The sequence below is a fragment of the Rana temporaria genome, chromosome 5 (assembly GCF_905171775.1).
Source record: "Rana temporaria chromosome 5, aRanTem1.1, whole genome shotgun sequence".
Taxonomy (NCBI): domain Eukaryota; kingdom Metazoa; phylum Chordata; class Amphibia; order Anura; family Ranidae; genus Rana; species Rana temporaria.
Genome location: NC_053493.1, coordinates 31,335,196 through 31,360,242, shown reverse-complemented (window position 1 = coordinate 31,360,242; position 25,047 = coordinate 31,335,196). Strand labels below are relative to the sequence as shown.

Here is a 25,047-nt window from a genome sequence, read left to right as displayed (position 1 = left end):
GCGGTCTTACAAGCAGACTTTTTTGGAAAAAAAAAAAACACTTTTTTTAATTAAAAAAATAAGACAACAGTAAAGTTAGCCCAATTTTGTGAAAGATGATGTTACGCCAAGTAAATTGATACTCAACATGTCAAGCTTCAAAGTTGTGCTCGCTCGTGGAATGGAGACAAACTTTTACCCTTCGAATCTCCTTGGGTGACGTTTAAAAAATTCTATAGGTTTTAAGTTACAGATGAGGTCTAAGGCTAAAATTATTGCTTTCACTCTAACGATTGCGGCGATACCTCACATGTGTAGTATGAACATCGTTTTCATATGCAGGCGCTACTCACGTATGCGTTAAATTTTGCACGCGATCTCTGTGGGACGGGGCGCGTTTACATTTTTTATTTTTTTTTTCTTATTATTTATTTTACCTTTTATTTGACATTTTTACACTGTTCTTTTTTTTAAAAGTGTCACTTTTATTCCTGTTACAAGGAATGTAAACATCCCTTGTAATAGAAAAAAAAAGCATGACAGGACCTCTTAAATATGAGATCTGGGGTCAAAAAGACATATTTACACTGAAATGCAATAAAAAAAAATGTAATTTGAAAAAAATAAAAACATTTGAATGTCCCTTTAAGAGCATTGGGCGGAAGTGACGTTTTGAAGTTGCTTCCGCCCTGTAATGATATGGAGATGGGTGGGGGCCATCTTCCCTTCACTTACAGTAGGTGTTTGTGATATTGTGTTTTAGCACGACAGCATCGCGCTGATTCTCGGCGACATGGTGCCGACATCTCGCCGACATCTCGCACTCACTGGAATAGTGACAGCACATCCCAGCAAGCGCGTCATAGAAGCGACGGGAGATCCGACTTGGATTCCCGCCAATTCTACACGTGTGCGGCGTTTGTTATGAATCCTGAGGGGGAAGTCCCCACCGGATTTTAAATAAAAATTCGGCATGGGTTCCCCCCTCAGGAGCATACCGGGCCCTTAGGTCTGTTATGGGTTGTAAGGAGAGCACCCCCTATGCCGAAAAAACGGCGTAGGGGGGTCCCCCTACAATCCATACCAGACCCTTATCCAAAGCGCGCTACCCGGCCGGTCAGGAAGGGAGTGGGGACGAGCGAGCGCCCCCCCCCCTCCTGAGCCGTACCGGGCTGCATGCCCTCAACATGGGGGGGTTGGGTGCTCTGGGGCAGGGGGGCGCACTGCGGCCCCCCCACCCCAGAGCACCCTGTCCCCATGTTGATGAGGACAGGGCCCCTTCCCGACAACCCTGGCCGTTGGTTGTCGGGGTATGCGGGCGGGAGGCTTATCGGAATCTGGGAGCCCCCTTTAATAAGGGGCCCCCAGATACCGGCCCCCCACCCTAAGTGAATGAGTATGGGGTACATCGTACCCCTACCCATTCACCTGCAAGAAAAGTGGTAAAAACACAAATAAACCACACAGGGTATTAAAATATTTTATTAGTCTGCTCCGGAGGCCTCCCCTGTCTTCTTTAGCTCTTTTACCAGGGGAGGCTTCTTCTTCCGATTTCCGGGGGTCTTCTCCTGCTCTCCGGGGTCTTCACCGCTCTTCTGTGACGTCTTCTCCGCTCCGGGGGGTCTTCTCAGCTCTTCTGTGACGTCTTCTCCACTCCGGGGGTCTTCTCAGCTCTGGGGGGGTCTTCTTCTATATTCGCCGCTCTCCGCTCTTGACTCGGCGCACCCCGGTTCTTCCTCCCGCTGTCCGGTTCCTTCTCCTTCAGGGCTGGCCGCCGCTATACTGGCGGCGGTCAGTCCGCTCTTCTGTAACGTCATCTTCTTCTCTTCTCGTCTTCCGTCTTCTCCAGATGTTGACACGCCGGCCGGCTCTTCTCGCTGCAATGACGTGTGCCCGGCTTGCGTCGGATTTATATAGGCCTCACAGTCCCATCATGCTCTGGTACCTACCCATGTGATACCTACCCACGTGGTACCTACCGGAGCATGATGGGACTGTGAGGCCTATATAAATCCGACGCAAGCCGGGCACACGTCATTGCAGCGAGAAGAGCCGGCCGGCGTGTCAACATCTGGAGAAGACGGAAGATGAGAAGAGAAGAAGATGACGTTACAGAAGAGCGGACTGACCGCCGCCAGTATAGCGGCGGCCAGCCCTGAAGGAGAAGGAACCGGACAGCGGGAGGAAGAACCGGGGTGCGCCGAGTCAAGAGCGGAGAGCGGCGAATATAGAAGAAGACCCCCCCAGAGCTGAGAAGACCCCCGGAGCGGAGAAGACGTCACAGAAGAGCTGAGAAGACCCCCCGGAGCGGAGAAGACGTCACAGAAGAGCGGTGAAGACCCCGGAGAGCAGGAGAAGACCCCCGGAAATCGGAAGAAGAAGCCTCCCCTGGTAAAAGAGCTAAAGAAGACAGGGGAGGCCTCCGGAACAGACTAATACAATATTTTAATACCCTGTGTGGTTTATTTGTGTTTTTACCACTTTTCTTGCAGGTGAATGGGTACGATGTACCCCATACTCATTCACTTAGGGTGGGGGGCCGGTATCTGGGGGCCCCCTTATTAAAGGGGGCTCCCAGATTCCGATAAGCCTCCCGCCCGCATACCCCGACAACCAACGGCCAGGGTTGTCGGGAAGGGGCCCTGTCCTCATCAACATGGGGACAGGGTGCTCTGGGGTGGGGGGGCCGCAGTGCGCCCCCCTGCCCCAGAGCACCCAACCCCCCCATGTTGAGGGCATGCAGCCCGGTACGGCTCAGGAGGGGGGGGCCGCTCGCTCGTCCCCACTCCCTTCCTGACCGGCCGGGTAGCGTGCTTTGGATAAGGGTCTGGTATGGATTGTAGGGGGACCCCCCCTACGCCATTTTTTCGGCGTAGGGGGTGCTCTCCTTACAACCCATAACAGACCTAAGGGCCCGGTATGCTCCTGAGGGGGGAACCCATGCCGAATTTTTATTTAAAATCCGGCGGGGACTTCCCCCTCAGGATTCATAACAAACGCCGCACACGTGTAGAATTGGCGGGAATCCAAGTCGGATCTCCCGTCGCTTCTATGACGGCTTTGTCTCCATCGCGGCTGGCCAGCTCGGCGGTGGCTCCCGCGATGGGGCTCGTAGGTGCTCAATCTCACCGAGAAAGGGAGCGAGATTGACACAATATCGCGTGCACCTACTGTATCTACATGCCAAGCCAGGGAGAGGATGCTGCTGGTGGCTCTGGTAAGCGGCGGAGGGCACTGGAGAGCGGCGGGAGGGGAGGCCCTCTCCCGATAAAAGTGATCTTGCGGCGAATCCGCGACAGAGACCACTTTTATCTTGAAGCAGACCGCCTGCTGAAGAAGAGGATAACGGGGTTATGGTAGCTATCTGCTGCCATAACAATGGTATTCCTCTTCAAAGTACCGACGTAAAACTCCGGCGGGCGGTTCGGAAGTGGATAATTTAGTTGCCCTCTCTAGACTCTCTCCAGCTCCATCACATCCCTTCTGAGGACTGGTGACCAGTCCTGGACGAAATACTCCGAACCAGAGGTTTATAAAGTGGCAGGATTATCGTTTTATCTCTGGAGTAAACTCCCTTTTTTAATGTATGTTAATATTCTGGCTTGCTTGGCCTTGGTAGCTGCATGCTATTGTTCAGTCTGTCTTCTACTAGGGCCCCTAGATCCTTCTCCATCCTGGAATCCCCAAGGGGTTCTCCCCCTAATGATGCACAGAACAAACGCTTATTTTGCTTCTTTAGGCTGGACCTAGATTATACTATTTTCTTTCCTTCAACCACGGGTCAGTGCTGATGGAGAAATCCCTCCCGCTGCCCTATTGTATTCTGACAGCACAAGGTTTCCCCCGCTGTCACAATACAATGATCAGTGCTGGCAGCTAGAGCAACCGGCCACGATCGTATGAAAATAACCCGATCGATTGACTCCAGTACAACCCATCTATCAATCAACTTCAGTACAACCAGCCTGCCCATACATGGATTAAAATTTCAATCCATCTATGGCTGGCTTTAGTAGGAAAATCACCACAGATGAAGGTCTTGCAAGTACCTTCTCCTTAATAATAATAGCGCAGCATTTGGCCCCTACATGGACTGACTTTTTTAGGCAAGTCACAGACTTCATGTCAGGAATGCTGGTAGATCAGACTGTGTGACCGCACAGAGGAACCAAACAAGGTGAGTAGTGAAATAAAAGGTGTTTATTTACAAATGTGTGAACCACCAGTGCACAATAAAACGACAAACAGTATGTACAAATAAAGGGGAATACCGTATTCATAAACGAGCCAAGCCGAGGTCATACACATGGGAGGTCAGTAGATGGGTGAGGATGGGAACACAGTGGATCAGGGAGCGGATGGATGGACAGGCTGCAGGGCAGGAATCCAAGAGGGAACAGGAACCAATGTAAACAGGCAAAGGGAAGAACGGGTCCAGGATAAGCTCAGGATGGGGAACAGAAACAGAGTCCAGATAGCAGGGTCAGAAAACAGGCTCAGGTCCAGGAGGTATGACGATACCAGGGCGAGGAGTGATTACACACGCCGGGTATTTATAGAGGCGTGCTGATTGCATTCAGGTCACACCTGAACGCAGGAAGGGCTGTATGCTCCATACTGCCAAGAACGCCCCGCTGGTGGACGCCAGTACTGCAGCCCAAGGATAACATAGCACCACCAGGGAAGAACTCCCCCGACAGTCCAAGACTGTCGGGAGACACCTGGTGGTGGGCCACAGTACTGCACACCAAATACCAGGCAGTAACACCAGCAGGGGGAACCTTCCCTGACACTTCAGCTGGAAAAAAAACATTAAAAACTATAAATATCAAATAGCAATGGCAATAGCTATTATGTGATATCATCCAGACTGCTATAACTTCACAGATAAATCGCATCTAGCCTGGATATACTACTAATGAATAACTAATGAATCAATTATGAGGAACAGAAAAAATACCTGGTTTACATCTGCTCTGACAGGCTTCCCAAGTTTCAAAATTGTTTTGGTTTCCTCTACAACCACCATAGATGAAAGTCTCGCAAGTCCCTGTATGTTTATTATGGTAATAGCGTGGGAAGTACCCATTACATGGACCGACTTCTGCAGGCAAGGCACAGATTCTTTCTGGAAAACAAAACAAAACTCTAAACATTGAACAGCAATGGAAAACATAATTGATGATAACTATTATGCCGCATACACACCCAGGGCCGTTTTTAATATGGTTTGGGCCCTGGGCAAACATTTTTTTTGGGCCCCCCTCCAGCTTATTTTGGGCCTGGCTGGTTCACATGTATGTTTTGGCGGTCCTCATTTGTGCAGGTACAGCAGCCCATTGATTTGAATGGGCCGCCATGCCTTAGTTTCCTGCAGAAAAAAGGTGCATTCAGCATTTTAAAAATACAGTTGCCTTGAAATCCATTCTGCTTTTGCACCATGCTACTTACCTGCAGTTCTTGCACACACAAACGCACTGTGTTTTTAAAAGCGTGACCTAAACGTCTAAAAATGCAGCAAGTTTGACAGTGCGGGAACTGCAGATAAGTCACAGCAGACAGCAGAATGGACAGACAGTGCTGTATTTCAGTGCTTGATGGGCATAGGCGTGCCGTGTGCACAGCCTATTACATGAGGCATGCGCTTTTCTTTGCAGGAAACGCAGGCATGGCGGCCCATTCAAATGAATGGGCTGCTGTGCCTGCGCAAATGTGGGCCGCCAAAACACATACATGTGAACCAGTCAGGCCCAAAATAAGCCCATCAAGCAGTTAAATACAGACAGTAATGCCATGTGCTCTCCGGCCTTACTCAGCCTGGACTGCAGGTCTGGTCTGTGATTTAAAGAGTTCCTCTATTTTACACATGGCATGGCATGGGGTCCCATGGTGCTAAAGCAGAATGGACAGACGGTGCTGTGACCCCCATGCCATGCCATGTGTAAAATAGAGGAACTTTTTAAAAAACTGACCAGACCTGCAGTGAATCATCAAATATTATAAAGACTTTGGGCACACTCTACAGAAAACTTCTATTTACAATATAGATTAGCAAACAGTGACATACCTTGAGGAGCAGGACATGAAGAAGTCAGCCTCGGGAAGAGCAAACTGGGGATGTTATAAAATCACATTCTAATTCACTTTTATATACAAGCAGCACCCAGTGGCAGGAAGGGAGAAGTGCACGTCTAAAGGGAAGCCAGGGGTGCTGTACATTTTAAAACACTGGGAAGGGAAGCAGTACTGTCACTGGCTGCGTGCCGCTGATGATTTTCAGCCTGATTTGTGGGCAGCACAGGGGCTTAACGGGCGGCAGGAATTATGGGGCCACTTACACAGCTTCAGGCATGGGCCCCCTGGAGCAGAGAACCGGGATGGGGGGGTGCTGCCGCCTGAAATTGAGAAGCAGGGGGGGGGGGGCTGCTGCGAATTTAGAAGCGGGGGGCCCTTTACAAAAAAAGAAATAAAGAAAGAAATAAAGAAAAATATATATAAAAAAAGGGATGTAGCCATCCAGGCCCTGGGGACCTCTGGGCCCTTTAATAAAAAGAAAAAAAGAAATAAAAAATATATATAAAAAATATATTTTAAAAAGGGGGTTGCCATCTGGGGCCCTGGGGACCTCTGGGCCCTTTAATAATTTTTTTTTTAATAAAAATAAATTACAAAAAAAAGGGGGTTGCCATCCGGGACCTCTGGGCCCTTTAATAAAAAAGAAAAAAATATATATAAAAAAAAAACCCCTTTTTTCTATATTAAATACCCTAGCTTTTTCTGTCAAGTATATATATATATGTTTACCAAATTTCTTTAATAATGCAATATAGTCATTGACGGTGCATTATATGAAAGTCTTGAAATTAATAACTTATTCCAGATTTATTATTTTCCCCCTATCCATTGTAATCTGATCCCTGCACATGCTTCATTTAAAGTCCCGCTCTCTCTTTCTTTTTTATTATACAACCAGGGATGGAGGTGGTTTACTAACCACCTCATTTAAAGTCCCAAATTTGAAACCCCCCCCCCTTTATTCCATATATAAAAAAGAAACATTTATAAAAAAAAAAAAAGGAGGGGTTGCCATCCAGGGCCCTGGGGACCTCTGGGCCCTTTAATAAAAAAAAAATATATAAACAAAAATAAAAAAATAAACATTTATAAAAATATAAAGGGTGTTTGCCACATGGGGCCCTGGGGACCTCTGAGCCCTTTAATAATAAAATATATATATATATATATATATATAAAAAGAAATACAATAATATAAAAAAAAATGTTTTTTATAAAAAAAAGGGGGGTTGCCATCCGGGGCCCTGGGGACCTCTGGGTCCTTTAATAATAATAATAATAATAATAATAATAACATTTATAATATATATATATATATATATATATATATATATATATATATATATATATATATATATATATATATATATATATATATATATATATATTTAAAAATTTAAGAAATATATAAAAAAAAAAATTTTTTATAAAAAAAGGGGGGTTGTCATCCGGGGCCCTGGGGAACTACAGGCCCCTGGGGACCCCCAGACCTCTAAAAAAAAATTGGCCCTTTAATAAAAAATAAAATAAAAATATATAAAAAAAAATCTATTAAAAAAAGGGGGGTTGCCATCAAAGGGGGTTGCTTTGGGCCCCCAACAGTGACAGGGCCCAGGGCACCTGCCCCATTTGCCCTGCGGTAAAGACGGCCCTGTACACACCATCACTTTATGTGATGAAAAAAAACGACATTTTCTGTGAAGTAAAAAACGACGTTTTTGAAACTTCAATTTTCAAAGACGAAGTTGCCTACACACCATCGTTTTTTCACAATGCTCTAGCAAAGCGAGGTTACGTTCACCACTTTTTTTCATTGAAGCTAGCTTCATAACTAGCTTCTGGGCATGCGCGGGTTTAAAAACGTTGTTTTAAACGTCTTTTTTGGTACACACGGTCAATTTCTGTGAAACAAAAAACGACGTTTTGAAAAACGACACATAAAATTGAAGCATGCTTTAATTTTTTATGTCGTTTTTCACAAGACATAAAACTACGTTTTCCCCCCACACACGGTCATTTAAATTGACGTTTTTAAAAATGTTGTTTTTTTTTATCACATAAAGTTATGGTGTGTACGCGGCATTAGAGTTACGCCAATACTAAGCATTTGAACGAGTATCAGTAAACAAAGAATGCCGGCAATTATCGGTTGTTCTCACCAACCAATGACATTTCAGGTGTCCCCGCCTCCTTCTCCCCTTCAGCCTGCTGTCACTTCTGCCCTTTGCCTCCTCCTCCTGCCAGCTTTGCCCGGTGCCTCCCCCACCTCCTCCTTTCTCTTTCGCCAGCTATGCCAGGTGTCTTCCCTTCTCCTCCTTTCTCTTTCACCAGCTATACCAGGTGTCTTCCCCACCTCCTCCTTTCTCTTTCGCCAGGTATACCAGGTGTCTTCCCCACCTCCTCCATTCTCTTTCGCCAGCTATGCCAAGTGTCATCCCCACCTCCTCCATTCTCTTTCGCCAGCTATGCCAGGTGTCTTCCCAACCTCCTCTTTTCTCTTTCACCAGCTATGTCAGGTTTCTTCCCCACCTCCGACTTGCTCTTTCGCCAGCTATGCCAGGTGTCTTCCCCACCTCCTCCTTTCTCTTTCACCAGATTTGCCAGGTGTCTTCCCCTGTGTTCTCCTAGCCGCTAGCGAGTCTGTCATCCTTTATGGTCCGGTGGCTTCCTGGTTGACTTGTTTCATACTTTAGTATTATTATTACTATCCAGTCTTCCAAGGCAATAGGTATTGGTAACTGGTATCAGCGAGTACTTTAAAAAAAAAGCATCAGTACTCATACTCAGTGTTAAAAATATGGTATTGGTGCATCCTTAATAAGTATTAATAACTTAATACTGAGTAAGTCTAATGAAGAAGCATGCATGCTCGACCATGCCTCCCGTCCATCACCGCTGACGTGCTTGTTGTGTGACCGCCTTCAGCCTCAGAGCCTTGGGAACCCTGGAGCCACCGGGAACTGCTAGCCACCACCGCTGCCTAGCTGGACTACAGAAGCCCAAGCTACTTATGCCATGCACATTATATCTCACCAAAATGTGAGTTGATCTCACTTTTATTAAACATTGAGTTTTAACTGACATACTGCAATCAGAGTGGCATTGCTTCTCTCTCTCTCTCTCTCTCTCTCTCTCTCTCTCTCTCTCACCCATATTCACAGAGTCACTTCTGCTCTCTACAGCTGGCTGTTCACACTGATACAGACCAGAACCCCTAAACCCTAGTCTGGTCTAAGCGGTGAATGAAATTTGCCTACTGGCACACCTGGACCTTGGAACTATTTCCATATCACATTAGCTGTGTTTCTAGCCCTCTATCTTTTTTAATTTGAATAACTATGACTGTTGGAATCGTACCAAAAAGTGTCATCAAGAATGGATACATCACTAATAAATCAATATTGTGCAATATACAATTATTATTATATAGGATTTATATACCGCCAAAAGTTTGCGCAGCGCTTAACAAAATGAAGGCAGACATTACAGTTACATTACAATTTGGCACAAGAGGAATCAGAGGGCCCTGCTCATTAGAGCTTACAATCTAAAAGGGAGGGTCAATTTGATACAAGGTAATAGCTGTGGGGAATGAGCTGATGGAGGAAGTAAAACAGTGTATTAGAAGCAGGATAGGCTTCTTTAAAGAGACGTTTTTTGTTTAGGGATCTTTTAAAGATGAATAGATTAAGGGACAGTCGGACAGATTGGGTTAAGGAGTTCCAAAGGATGGGGGAAGCTCTGGAGAAATCCTGGAGACGAGCATGGGATGAGGTGAAAATGGAGCTAGCGAGCAGGAGGTCTGGGGATGACTGAAGAGTGCGGCTTGGTTGGTATTTTGGGATATATAAAGCACAGAAAAAATACCTGTTTGGCAAATGTTTTTGCAGGCTTCCTTAGGCTCATTCTGTAATTGCTTTATTCTGACTGTGTTGATGGGGGTATTCCTCCCACTGAACTATTTCCCCACCGTCAAAATACAATGATCACTGTTAGCAGCTTTAGCTACTGAGAGTGATTATATGGGGAAAAAAACAACAGACTGGTTGAAGTGAAGTTGATCAATACATCAACTTCACTACAGTCAGCCTAACCATAAATGGATCGAAATTCATCCAGTTCCTGCTGAACCAGCTGAATATCCATTCATCTATAGCCTGCTTTCAGAACCACCATAGATGAAGATCTTGCAAATTCCTGTCTCCTTATCATGGCAATATCATGGCATGTGGCCTGTACATGGACAGTCACAGACTTAAAAAGAAATTGAAATGCCTAAATATTGAATAGAAATTGAAAAACATATATGTGATATCATCAAGAATATTGTAACCTTGTAGAAAAATGTCATCTAGCCTGCGTATACTACTAATGAATAACTAATGAATCAATATTGAGCAACATACATATTTGTAGCACTCTTTAGTGTGCAAGAATAGGTAGTGTTCGTTTTTTTCCTGTTAGAGTAGGTAAAATGTTTATGCCTGGCTGGTAATGTTTAGTCACACCTTTGTTTAATCTGGGTCGGGTGAGTGAACCAGGGAGGGCTGGTATGACAGGCAGCATCTTGGGTCACTTCCCCTACTTTTGGAACTTGCTGGAAACCTCCAGAAGAATAAAAGAGAGGTTAGGAAGAGCTGCCTGGAGTATTCATGGGGGCCCTGACCAATCCCCAACATATAGGTTGGCAGGGAGCAGGCCCCCTCAAATACTTGGGGTCAGCCCAGCTGAACAGGAGAGTTTGGGTGAAAGTTGGAAAAGGAGTGCTAGGAGGCTGTCGGTGGACCCTTGAGTGTAACCATCTAGTCTGGGGGGGGGGGTGATCTCCAGTTTTGAAGCTCAGGTGCAGGGGGGATACTCAGATATCCCAAGGAGGAATCCTGTCCAGTGACATGGGAGCCGACGTGAGGATAGCAGGAGCCAGAGAACATGTCAGAGAGATTTACAAGGAGAAGACAGCCAGGTGAGCTGATGAGTGTTACAGTCAGGGAGGACTGAGAGGCAGCTTGAGAGGACTGGGTGAGAGCAGTCTGGTATGGATGCAGGGTCATTCTGGGAGGACTGTGAAAGCTTAGCCAAGAGGGCTAGGGAAAGGGGAAGATACAGACAGGTGGACTGGCAGTGCCAGTGGTGCTGGGATCAGTAGCCACAGGATGACAGCTGGGCACTAAGACTTTGCTACACAACCAAGGGGCCCACAGTCCCTGCCTGTAAAGGGCATTTGCTACCAATCTGACTGAACCCTATTGTCAGATCACCTAAAAGTGTGCCAGCTGGTCCTGGAGGTTGTAGTGCTTCAAGCAAGTGTTGTGCTGGAAGAGTTGAGGAGTATGTAAATAGTCTGTACAGAAGAAGATGTCACTGGAAAGTTCTGCCAAAGTCAAGTGGGCATTCCATAATACCCCTATCCCCACATAAGTTCAATACCCCTATTACTAATAAAACTGTAAAAAAAAAAAAGCTGCGAGGATGGTTTCTTGACACCAGAGTGCTGTGAAAATTCTGTTTGCCTGGCTGTGTACAGTAGGGGAAACCAATTCACCAGCAGCTCCTGGAGGGGGGGGGGGGGGGGGGGGGTTAGCGCTACTTATTGAAGCTCAGAAAAAATACCTGGTTTACAGTGTCTCTCGCAGGCTTCAAGATTAGCATAATTGTTTGTGTTTCCTCCACAACCGCCGTAATCGAAAGTCTTGCAAATGCCTGACTGCATATCATAGTAATAGCGCAGAACGTGTGCCCTACATGGACCAACTTCTGAAGGCAAGTCACAGGATCCACCTGAAAAAAATACCATAATTGGTGATAAATATAACTGTTGGAACCTTACCAAATTACCACTAGGTATGGATACGCCACTTATCAATCTATATTGAGCAACATACAATAATATACAGAACAAATACCTGATTGGCATTCATTTTCACAGACTTTCCTACTAGGAAAATTGTTTGCATTTCCTTGACAACCACCAAAGGTGAAAGTCTGGCAAGTGCCCGTCTCATTATTATAGTAATAGCGTTTTATTTGTGCGAAACATGGACCCTTTTCTGAAGGCAAGTTACAGGTTCCACCTAAAAAAAAAAAAAACTCAAATGAATATGAAATAGCAATGGAAATGAGATAACGGGGGATAAACACGACTGTTGAAACCTTACAGAAAAAAAGGTCACCAGGGATGAATACACCACTGTAGCGCCTGGCTATTTTCAGAGCCGGTGCTATTGTAAATTTAGGGGAAGTTCAGAGAGGTAGTTGGCTCTGAACCTGTTTGGTTAGGTTTGGGGTCTCTGCTCCAGCTTGGCTGTACTGTGTGCTATCCTTTTGTCTGGGGACTCCCGTCACCCCCGGACGGCAGGTGGCAGCAGTGGGGTCAAGTGTAGCTGAATATCTCCTCTCAGCAGCCTATCAGGAGGGTTGGTCGCCTCGCTGTGCATGCTGGGGAGGGGTATTTAAGGGGCAGACACCATTAGTTTGGGTCGCTGTGATCCCGCCGTTGAGCTGGGCAGTCGTCCTACCACCCCCGTGTGTGGCCCTCCTGGTCGGGGTGTGTGCGTGTGTGTTCCTGGTTCCGGGACCACGTTGGTCTGGAGCGTATTCATCTGTCTGATGGATCCAGTGAGTCAACTGGATCCCTAATTCTCCAGATGGTCCTGGCTGTCCGTCCAATTGGAGGAAGCCGCCTGATGAGGAACCTGTCCGGGAGATACCGAGCATTAGGCTGGTGTTTCAGGAGAGGCATGTCCATTCATCAGAGGACAATTTTGTTTCTGAGAGGCTGGATGCAGGTCGCCTATCAGTTGCTGATTTAACCAAAGCTAAGTGAAGGAGAATTGGGTGCTGAATCCAGTAAAGAAGGATTTTGGACCGAAATTGTCTCCAATCTTCAGGAGGGTCTGTGGCAGAGACTTAATCCTATTCATCCGAGTGACACTCTGGCTGCCAGGCTGGTGAGAGAGGCCTGTCCAGATGCACTATACCCACTCTGGCTAGAGTGGCGAAGTAAAGTTGTCGTAGGAAGCAGGACCCAGTTACACCTGAATTTGCTGTTTCCTATTTTGCTATCCCTTCAACTTTCTACTGTTTATCGTTTTTGCCCGGCTGGGTAATAAAAGCACAGAAAGACATCTGTCTTGTGGACAGAAAAATACCTGATTTGCAGTTGCCCTGGCAGGCTTCCTGAGTTTCATAATTGTTTTTATTTCCTGCACAACCACCATAGAAGAATATCTGGCAGGTGCCCGTGTATCTATCATAGAAATAGTGCGGGATCTTGGCCCTACATGGGCCGACTTCTGGAGGCAAGTCACAGGCTCCACCTGAGAAAAAAAAAAATCCTAAATATCAAATAGCAATGGAAAACATAATTAGTGATAAATATGACTGTTGGAACCTTACTGAAGTGTTATCAGGGATGGATACACTACTAATTAATCAATATTAAGCAACATACAGAAACACACACAGAACAAATACCTAATTGGCATGCATTTTCACAGTCTTTCTTGGTAGGAAAATTGTTTGCATTTCCTTGACAACCACCATAGCTGAAAGTCTGACAAGTGTGCGTCTCCTTATTATAGTAATAGCGCTCTATGTGTGCCCTGCATGGACCCTTTACTGGAGGCAAGTAACAGGTTCTACCTAAAGAAAAAACAAAAACAATCCTGAATATTAAATAGCAATGGAAAACGAGATCATGGGTGATAAACAGGACTGTTGAAATTTTACAGAAAAAATGGTTATCAGGGATGAATACACCACTAATGAATCAATACAGTCCAACATACAATGAGGCACAGAACACATACCTATTTGACACATGTTCTTGCATTCTTCCCTAAGCTAGACACAGATCAAGGAATTTTCTTTCCTTCAACCATGGGTTGAACACTAAGCCCCTGTACACACGATCAATCCATCCGATGAGAACGGTCCGAAGGACCCTTCTCATCGGTTAGCCGATGAAGCAGACTGATGGAGGAATTCCTGATGGGGGAATTCCTCCCACTGCGCCATTGTATTCTGATAGGAGGAGGTTTCCCTGCCATCAGAATCCAATGATAACTGCTGGAAGCTATAGCTGCCGGCCATGATCTTACGAAAAAATCAAAACTTGGCAGACTGCCCATAGATGGATCGAAAACTCCACTGGTTCCTGCTGAACTGGCTACATTTTAATCCATCTATGGCCAGCTTTAGTAAGAAAATCGTTTTCATTTCCTTTACAGAAGAGGGTCTTGCAAGTCTCCTTATCATAGTAATAGAGTGGGGTGTGGCCCCTACATGGACCAGCTTTTTTAGTCAAGTCACAGCTGGAATTTTTATTTTATTTTTTAAATTCCTAATGCCGCGTACGCACGATCGGAAATTCCAACAAGAAAACCGTGGATTTTTTTCTGACGGAATGTTGGCTCAAACTTGTGTTGCACACACACGGTCACACAAATGTTTGTCGGAAATTCTGACCGTCAAGAACGCGGTGACGTACAACACGTACGACGAGCCGACATCAATGAAGTTCAATAGGCAGTTCGGCTCTTCTGCTTGATTCTAAACATGCGTGTTTTTTTTTTTTGCGCGTCGGAACAGACGAGCGGATTTTCCGATAGAAACTTATTCCGTTGGAAAAATAGAGAACCTGCTCTCAATCTTTTGTTGGCGGAAATTCCGACAACAAAAGCCTGATGGAGCATACACACGGTCGGAATTTCCGACCAAAAGCTCACATCAGACGGCTCACAGCAGGGGTCCAGTGCATCCCTGTTCACCGTTTCAGATCTGATTTCAGTCCCAATTTTTGGCTGAATTCGGACCTGAAACGGACCAGAAGACACATAGGACACCTGTACAATTTGCACTGGAGCCACTATGGAGAAGTGTGAACCGGTACCATAGAAAGCCGGTCTCTTGACCTGCGAATTGGATGCAGAGAAATCCAGCCTAAATGTCAAATAGCAATGGAAAAAAAAATTTGATATCATCAAGACTGCTGTAACTTTACCGATGAATGTCACCTAACCTGGATATACTACTAATGAATAACTTATGAATCAATTTTTAGCAACGCACAATAAAGAACAGAAAAAATACCTGAATTGCAGTGGCTCTCGCAGGATTGCTGAGTAACATAATTGTTTTTGTTTCCTCCACAACCGCCATAGCTGAAAGGCTTGCAAGTGCCCGACTGTATATCATAATAATAGCGTGGGATTTTCGCCTTACATGGACCGCCTTCTGGATGCAAGTCACAGGCTCCACCTGAAAAAAAAAATACTCCTAAATATCAAGTAGCAATGCAAAAGATAATTGGTGGTACATATGGCTGTTGGAACCTTACTGAATTGTCATCAGGGCTGGATACACTACTAATAAATCCATACTGAGTAACGTACAGAATAAATACCTAATTGGCATGAATTTTTACAGTCTTCCTCAGTAGCAAAGTTGTTTGCATTTCCTTGGCAGCCACCATAGGTGAAGGTCTGGCAAGTGCCCGTCTCCGTATTATAGTAATATTTCTCCATGTATGCCAAACATGGACCTTTTTCTGAAAGCAAGTTACAGATTCCACCTGGAAAAAAAAAATACTACTGAATATGAAACCGCAATGGAAAATGAGAAAACGGGTGATTAACATGACTGTTAAAACCAAAAGGTCATCAGATGGATACGCCACTAATTATTATTATTGAGGTACTTATATAGCACCGTCAATTTACGCAGGGCTTTACATATACAATGTACATTCACATCACTCCCTACCCTCAAGTAGCTTAAAATCTAAGGTCCCTAACTCACATTTATATACTAGGGCTAATTTAGGCAGAAGCCAATTAACCTACCAGCATATCTTTGAAGTGGTGGAGGTAACTGGAGTACCTGGAGGAAACCCACGCAGGCACAGGGAGAACATGCAAACTCCAGGCAGGTAGTGCCGTGGTCAGAATTAGAACCAGCAAGTGCAACCCTGTTTACTGCTAGACGAGAGTGCTACTCATTATACCACTGCAAATTGATACTGAACAACATACAATGATGCACAGAACAAATACCTATTGGCACTTGTTCTCACAGGCTTCCTTAGGCTAGCCAAAGATTATGGAATTTTCTTAAAGTGGTTGTAAAGTCTAAAAATCAGTATTGAGCAACATACAGAAACACACAGAACAAATACCTATTCGGTTTTGGCACATGTTCTCGCAGTCATCCTTAGTAGGAAAATTGTTTGCATTTCCTTGACAACCACCATAGGTGAAGGTCTTGCAAGTGCCCGTCTCCTTATTATAGTGATAGCGCTCTATGTCTGCCAAACATGGACCCTTCTCTGAAGGCAAGTTGCAGGGTACACCTAAAAAACAAAACAAAAAAAAGCACTCCTAATTATGAAATAGCAATGGAAAAAAATTGAATATGTGTGATGAACATAACTGTTGAAACCTTACAGAAAAAAAGGTCATCAGGGATGGATACGCCACTAATGAATTGATACTGAGCAACATACAATGATGCGCAGAACAAATACCTATTTGGCATTTGTTCTCACAGGCTTCCTTAGGCTAGCCACAGATTATGACATTTTCTTAAAGTGGTTGTAAAGTCTAAAAAATGTTTACCTTATTGCATTCCTTGCATTAAGGTAAACAATATTTAGGTGTCAGCACCCTCCCCTCACCTCCTTTTACTTATCTGAGCCTTCATTCAATCAAGCGCCATGCAGTGTAGCACCCTCTACTGTAGGTAGGTGCTAGAATAGGATTTTTGTAAATGGAACTGCCAGTGCAGGTAAATTAAGGCAGGCCTATGGGTGTTTTAATGATAAACTATAAATGCTTACACTGCATAAATAAAAGCCAAACGAGGATAAAACGGCATAGACGGACGAAAGGACTCCTATGTCACTTCCGGTCACGTGGGTACTTCCTAACGCGTGTCGTCATGTCACGTGACTTCATCAGAGGATTCCAATTGGATGTATGCCTTTTCTTTAAAAAATACTAAAAGCAAAAGTGCGTCGGCGGCCATTATGAAGAGAATATGTCTCATCTGTGGGCGGCGGCCATTTTGCTGGTGGGATTTCTAAATAGAACAGTAAGGCCGGGTACACACGGGCAAACATGTACGATGAAACCGGTCTGCCAGACCGTTTTCACCGTACATGTCTGCCCGGGGACTTCTGTACGATGGCTGTACTAACCATCGTACAGAAGTCCGCGCGTAAACAATACGCGGGGCGATGATGACGCGGCGACGTGGGCGGACCTGCCTTTTAAATGCTTCCACGCATGCGTCGAAGTCATTCGACGCATGCGAGGGACAGCGTGCGCTCGGACATGTACGGTAGGTCTGTACTGACGACCATACATGTCCGAGCAGGCAGGATTCCAGCGGACGGTTTTAAAACAAGTCCAGGAATATTTGCCCGCTGGGAAAAGGCCCGGCGGGCAAATGTTTGCTGGAATTCTGCCCGCTCGTGCCTACACACGACCGAACATGTACGCTGAAACTGGTCCGCGGACCAGTTTCAGCATACATGTTTGTTCGTGTGTACGGGGCCTTAAAGGGTCACTAAAGAATTTTTTTTTTTAGCTAAATGGCTTTCTTTACCTTACTGCAGTGCTGGTTTCATGTCCTCATTGTTAGTTTTTGCTGTAATCCTTCTCTGTTCTGAACACTTCCTGGTTGTCTGTTTCCTGATGAAAAAAGTCAGCTTTCTCTCTGTGGTCACTAATCAAGGAGGTGTGATTACTGTGTGTCTAAAACCCCTCAACATCAATCAGTTTCGTTTTCCAAACCATCACTGCCTTGTATTGTCTCTGTGCAGCAGAGAAGCAGGAAACATGCAAAAACGAAACTTAAACTGTAGGTACATTATATGATTGATTTTTATCTATTTTTAATCATTTTTAAAAGGAATCAGTTAACTATTATGTCTCTATACCCTGTAAACAGTCATTTCAGCAAAAAAAATGTTTCCTTTACAACTCCTTTAATGTCTCACATATCTACGGCGGCCATTTTGATGGTGGGATTCCTAGCTAAATCACCATAATGTACTGCCCATTCACACGGCGGCTGCCCTCCCACATGACACACCAGAAACGCCCATCACAACCACAATTGTCGTTGGAGCTGTTTGTTTGGCACAATTTTTTTGCATTAGCACTTTATTATTGTGTAATACACGCCATTAGGTACATATGCTGCTTTTCATAGCAGTATCACTTATGCGCAGTAGGTGGTTTTGATACTGCGCTCATCATATTATTATATTATTTCTTATTTAGTGATTTGTACACTTTTAGATTTGAGCAGCAATTTCACACATTTGTATACACCACTTTCTCTACCCTATTGTAGATTTCCTCCTAATTTATTTGGCCAGCGCAGAAGAATTTTTTTTATTACAATGAATCAATATTGAACAACATTAGGGTTGAGCAAACCCGAACTGTAAAGTTTGTACCAAATTTGGGTTTTTTTTGGACCCGAACCCGAATAATTTGCTGAAAGTTGGGGTTCGGGTTCGGAGTTCGGCTATGTAATGGCACTGCACAAAGTGTCATTTCTGAAAGGAAAAAAAGTCATTTAAAACCTGTCTTGCGGCTATAATGAATTGTCGGCTTTGCGGCTATAATGAATTGTCGGCTTTGTGGCTATAATGAATTGTCGGCTTCGGCAATTCAGAGAGGATTCATTCATAAAAAATTTAAAAAATAGCGTGGGGGTTCCCCCAAGTTCAATTACCAGGCCGCCGTCAATTTAAAAGAAAAATGACGCGGGGTTCCCCCCAAATATCCATTCCAGACCGTTCAGGTCTGGTGTGGATTTTAAGGGGAACTCCACCCCAAATTTAAAAAAAAAATGTTGTGGAGTTCCCCCCAAAATCCACACCAGACCCTTATCCGAGCACGTTAACCTGACCGTCCGCAGAAAAGAGGGGGGGACAGAGTGTGGCCCCCCCTCTCCTGAACCGTACCAGGCCACATGCCCTCAACATGGGGAGGATGTCCCCATGTTGATGGGGACAAGGGCCTCATTCCCACAACCCTTGCCCGGTGGTTGTGGGGGGCTTATCAGAATCTGGAAGACCCCTTTAACAAAGGGGACCCCCAGATCCTGGCCCCCCCTATGTGAATTGGTAATGGGGTACACTGTACCCCTACCATTTCACGAAGGAAGTGTAAATTCTTGTAAAAAAAAACACACAGACACCGTAGAAAAAAGTCCTTTATTAATAAAAATAAAATAAAAAAACTCCAGCGGTGATAACCCACTCGTTCCCGGCTTCCTGCTCCAACGTTGTCCTGATCCAGTGACGGGTGCGGGTGATCTCCAGCGATGAGAAGATCCATCCATCCAGAGCGCAGCATCGCCGACCTCCTCTCACCGCTGGACACAGCCCAGCGAATGACGCGGCTGAAGCTGTGACATTTCTTATATAGGGGAGGCGAGGCCACCCGTCACATGACCCGCCCCCTCTGACGCACCCTCTGCTACATCACTGGGTAAGCCCAGTCTTCCCCCTTCCTGGGCTTCCCCAATTGATGGTGGGGTTCCCCTTAATATCCATTCTAGACCTGAAGGGCCTGGTAATTGAATTTGGGGGTACCCCCACGCAATTTTCTTTATTTTTTATGAATGAATCCTCTCTAAATTGCAGAAGCCGACAATTCATTATAGCCGCAAAGCCGGTTTTAAATGACTTTTTTTCCTTTCAGAAATGACACTTTGCGCAGGGACAGTTCTAAGTTTATTTTTATGTGGTTCGGGTTCGGGTCAAGTTCGGGTCCCGAACCCGGACTTTTTTCCGAAGTTCGGCCGAACCCAAACATCCAGGTGTCCGCTCAACTCTAAACAACATACAATGATGAACAGAAAAATACCTGGTTTACACTTGCTCTCACAGGCTTCCCGAGTATGGAAATTGTTTGGGTTTCCTTGACAACCGCCGTAGTAGAAAGTCTGGCACGTGCCCGTATATTTATCATAGTAAAATCGTGGGATGTTCCCCATACATGGACCGACTTCTGGAGACAAGTCACAGGCTCTACCTGGAAAAAAAACTCCCGAATATCAGATAGCAATAGAGAAGATAATAAATGCTGGTAAGAGATAAATATTAATAAAAAAAGGTGACAAATAAGACTTTTGGAGTTGTACTAAAAAGTGTCATCAGGGATGGATACAGTGGCGGCTGTCTCGCGGTCTGTCATCCAACCCCACACTTACTCCATCTAGGTTCCTGGACAGGAAGCGCTCCTATAGGCAATGGGTGGCGGGTGTCTCCTCCTCTGCATTACGGTGGCCTCCTCCTTCTAGGTGCCCAAAAAGATCACCTGTCCTTTTAGCCAATCGGGTGACGGGTCTAAGGACCCGTTTCCTGATTGGCCCGGGAGAAGGATCGGTGTGAGAATAGTGAATATTCATTCGCTATTCTCACACAACTCTCACAACTGGGTGGGCTCGGAGCACAGTGTTCTGTGTCCCAAGCCCATCCTTTTTTGGCTCTAATCATGTACTTCAAAAAGAATCCATACATCCAGTGCCCTGCATGTAGATTAGAGGGCCAGATGGATAGGTGGGGGGGTGCCCATGCGCCCTTAATTAATGGGCCACCACTGGATGGATACACCACTAATAAATAAATATTAAGCAACATATAATGAAGCACAGAACAAATATCTATGGCACGTGTTCTTGCAGGCTTCTTTAGGCTGGCCCTAGATTATGCAACTTATTTTCCTTCAACCACGAGCTGCATAGTGGAGGTAAGTATAACATGTTTGTAATTTTTTTTTTATTATTATTTTGTTTACAACCCCTTTAATATTGAAGGGCAAATGCCATCCTCTGTGCTATTGTATTTTAATAGTGGGAGATTTCCGAACTGTTATGCCGCGTACAGACGATCGGTCATTCCGACAACAAAACCGTGGATTTTTTTCCGACGGATGTTGGCTCAAACTTGTCTTGCATACAAACGGTCACACAAATGTTGTGTTGTCGTGGAATTGTGTGCGTCGGAATTGTGTACACAAGTTTTGTTGTCGGAAAAATTGAGAACCAGCTCTTAAATTTTTGTTGTCAAAAATTCCGACAGCAAATGCCCGATGGAGCCTACACACGGTTGGAATTTCCAACAAGCTCCCATCGAACATTTGTTGTCGGAAATTCCAAGGGTGTGTACGCGGCATTAGAAAACAATGATCATTGCTGGCAGCTTTAGCCATTTGTACTGAAGTCAGTCAACCATGAGTTAATAAGTTCATAGATCAAGGTCAGTATAACCAGCCTGCCCATAGATGAATCGAAATTTCAACCCATCTATGGCCGGCTTTAGTAGGAACATTGTTTGTATTTCCTTTACAACCACCACACATGAAGGTCTTGCAAGTCCATGTCTCCTTATTATAATAATAGCGTGGCATGTGGCCACTACATTGGACCAACTTTTTGATGCAAGTCACTGTCTACAGCTAGGAAAATATAATTAAAATGTCTAAATTTCGAATATCAATGCAAAAAGATAATATGTGATATAATCAAGACTGTTGTAACTTTAAAGATAAATGTCATCTAGCCTGGATATACTACTAATGAATTACTAATGAATTGAGCAACATACGATAAAGAAAAAATACCTGGTTTACAGTGGCTCTCGCAAGCTTCCTGAGAAACAAAATTGTTTTGGTTTCCTCCACAACCGCCATAGACGAAAGTCTGGCAAGCGCCCAAATGTTTATTATAGTAATAGCGCTCCATGTGCTGCCTACATGGACCAGTTTCTGAAGCCGAATCACAAGCTCCACCTGAAAAAGAAATACACCTAAATAACAATGGAAAAGATAATTGGTGATCAATATATCAATATAACTGTTGGAATCATACTGAAAAGTACCATCAGGGATGGAAACACCAATAATTAACCACTAAAAACAGCAGGCAATTTAACCCCCTTCTTGCCCAGGCCAATTTTCAGCTTTCACCACTGTCACACTTTAAATTGCTCGGTCATGCAACACAAATGTACCCAAACTTAATTTTTATAACTTTGGGCCAAATTCTCAAAAGAGATACGCAGGCAGAACTGCTGTTCAGCCTGCGTATCCCTGTGGCTATCTTTGGAAACGATCCTCAGAAGGATTTTTCCAAAGATAGTCAGAAGATCCGACATCTGTAAGACAGCTCAGCGAAGCTGGCCCCCCTACAATCAGCACAAATAAAAACTCAAGTGTGTTTCTTTAGTGCTACGTTTGTGCTGTTTTGTGCCGCAAAAATTTACGTTTGTGCTGCTTTTATTTTGAAGATATTAGCAATTGTTTTTTCCAGACTATGACATCACACAGCCCCCCTACAACAGCCAAATGGCACAAAACTGGTCTCGTTGGTTAGTGCTACGTTTGTGCTGTTTTGTGCCGCTATTATTTCCGTTCTATCTTTTATCGTTTTTGCGTTATTAATGACTTATTAAAGGTCACCAAAGGTCACACAGCCCCCCTACAACGCCAAAAGGACACGAAACTGGTCTCGTTGGTTAGTGCTACGTTTGTGCTGTTTTGTGCTGCTATTATTTCCGTTCTATCTTTTATCGTTTTTGCGTTATTAATGATTTATTAAAGGTCACCAAAGGTCACACAGCCCCCCTACAATGCCCAAATGACACGAAACTGGTCTCGTTGGTTAGTGCTACGTTTGTGCTGTTTTGTGCTGCAATTTTTTTTATTTGTGCTGTTATGGTTTTAAAGTTATAACAGTTTATTTATTTTTTTCAAACCCCACTCACTTTGCCCACCTTACAATCAGCACAAATAAAAACTCAAGTGTGTTTCTTTAGTGCTATGTTTGTGCTGTTTTGTGCTGTTTAAATTTCCTTTCTATCTTTTATCGTTTTTGCGTTATTAATAATTTATTAAAGGTCACCAAAGGTCAAACAGCCCCCCTACAATGCCCAAATGACACAAAACTGGTCTCGTTGGTTAGTGCTACGTTTGTGCTGTTTTGTGCTGCTAATATTCATGTTCTATCTTTTATCGTTTTGTGTTATTAATGATTTATTAAAGGTCACCAAAGGTCACACAGCCCCCCTACAATGCCCAAATGACGCAAAACTGGTCTTGTTGGTTAGTGCTACATGTGTGCTGGTTTGTGCTGCTAACAATTTTATTTGTGCTGTTATGGTTTTTAAGTTATAACAGTTTTTTTGTTTTTTCAAACCCCACTCACTTTGTCCCCCCCTACAATCAGCACAAATAACAACTCAAGTGTGTTTCTTTAGTGCTGCGGTTGTGCTGTTTTGTGCTGTTTAAATCTTCTTTCTATCTTTTATCGTTAAGGTCACCAAAGGTCACTCAACCACCCACAACACCCAAATGACACAAAACTGGTCTCGTTGGTTAGTGCTACGTTTGTGCTGTTTTGTGCTGCTAAAATTTATGTTCTATCTTTTATTGTTTTTGTGTTATTAATGATTTATTAAAGGTCACCAAAGGTCACTCAGCCCCCCTACCACCCCGAAAGGACACAAAACTGGTCTCGTTGGTTAGTGCTACGTTTGTGCTGGTCTGTGCTGCTAAAATGTTTAGTTGTGCTGTTATGGTTTTTAAGTTATAACAGTTTTTTTGTTCTTTTCAAACCCCACTCACTTTGCCCCCCCCCCGTACAATCTGCACAAATAAAAACTCAAATGTTTTAGTGCTATGTTTGTGCTGCTAATATTTTTATTTGTGCTGTTATGGTTTTTAAAATATAGCAGCTTGTTTTTATTTGATAACAACCCACTCACTTTGCACCCCATGTTATTAAATCTTAAAAACAAACAAACAAAACGGAGTTTGACTGCTACCTGCCCTGACCATGGCTTGTCTCTGGATTCTGCCTTCTGTTCTTGCCTGATCTAACTCCCGTTGCTGATTTGGCTTGTGACCCGACTATCCTGTTGTCTGCCGTCTATGCCTGATCTGTCCGACCATTATGGACCCGGCTCATCTGACCCTGCATCCTGCTCATCAAGCCTGCTACAGCTCTTCAGTCCAGCAAGGTCTCACTTGTCTCCTGCTTCCAGCTGCTTACCCACAGTATGCTGTCAGCCAAGCTCAGTGCCAGCTTATATGCCACCAGCCGGTTCTGCTGCCACCACGCAGTCTACTGGACTGATCACAGGCACCCATACCTCGCTGTGCTCCAATTGCTGCTGTCTAACCAGGAGATCACTAACCAGGTATGGGACAGGAGGGCAGGGTGATGTCATTGTCTGGGAAAAAACAAATTGCTTATATCTTAAAAATAAAAGCAGCACAAATTTGTATTTTTATGGCACAAAAAAGCACAAACGTAGCACTAACAAATAGTATGTTTGTTTTTAAGATTTAATAACATGGGGTGCAAAGTGAGTGGGTTGTTATCAAATAAAAACAAGCTGTTATATCTTAAAAACCATAGCAGCACAAATAAAAATATTAGCAGCACAAACATAGCACTAAAACATTTGAGTTTTTATTTGTGCAGATTGTACGGGGGGGGGGGGGGGCAAAGTGAGTGGGGTTTGAAAAGAACAAAAAAACTGTTATAACTTAAAAACCATAACAGCACAAATACAATTTTTAGCAGCACAAACCAGCACAAATGTAGCACTAACCAACAAAACCAGTTTTGCGTCATTTGGGCGTTGTAGGCGGGCTGTGTGACCTTTGGTGACCTTTAATAAATCATTAATAACGCAAAACGATAAAAGATAGAACATGAATATTAGCAGCACAAAACAGCACAAACGTAGCACTAACCAACGAGACCAGTTTTTTGTCATTTTGGGGTTGTAGGGGGGCTGTTTGACCTTTGGTGACCTTTAATAAATTATTAATAACGCAAAAACGATAAAAGATAGAAAGGAAATTTAAACAGCACAAAACAGCACAAACATAGCACTAAAGAAACACACTTGAGTTTTTATTTGTGCTGATTGTAAGGTGGGCAAAGTGAGTGGGGTTTGAAAAAAAT

The 25,047-nt window shown here is 44.3% G+C and overlaps 1 protein-coding gene across 2 annotated transcripts in view; it reads right to left on the bottom strand.

Moving 5' to 3' along the window:
* The window catches only part of LOC120939903 (papilin-like), a 56,550-nt gene that overhangs the window by 11,481 nt on the left and 20,022 nt on the right, over window positions 1–25,047 (bottom strand). For both annotated transcript variants that reach the window (XM_040352331.1, XM_040352332.1), the window contains exons 7-16: window positions 21,696–21,863; window positions 19,938–20,105; window positions 16,229–16,402; window positions 15,458–15,625; window positions 15,145–15,312; window positions 13,528–13,695; window positions 13,203–13,370; window positions 11,958–12,125; window positions 11,665–11,832; window positions 4,940–5,107 (exon numbers count right to left, since the gene is read on the bottom strand). In XM_040352331.1, coding sequence (XP_040208265.1) covers window positions 4,940–5,107; window positions 11,665–11,832; window positions 11,958–12,125; window positions 13,203–13,370; window positions 13,528–13,695; window positions 15,145–15,312; window positions 15,458–15,625; window positions 16,229–16,402; window positions 19,938–20,105; window positions 21,696–21,863 — 1,686 coding nt within the window. The remainder of the gene's footprint in view (window positions 1–4,939; window positions 5,108–11,664; window positions 11,833–11,957; window positions 12,126–13,202; window positions 13,371–13,527; window positions 13,696–15,144; window positions 15,313–15,457; window positions 15,626–16,228; window positions 16,403–19,937; window positions 20,106–21,695; window positions 21,864–25,047) is intronic.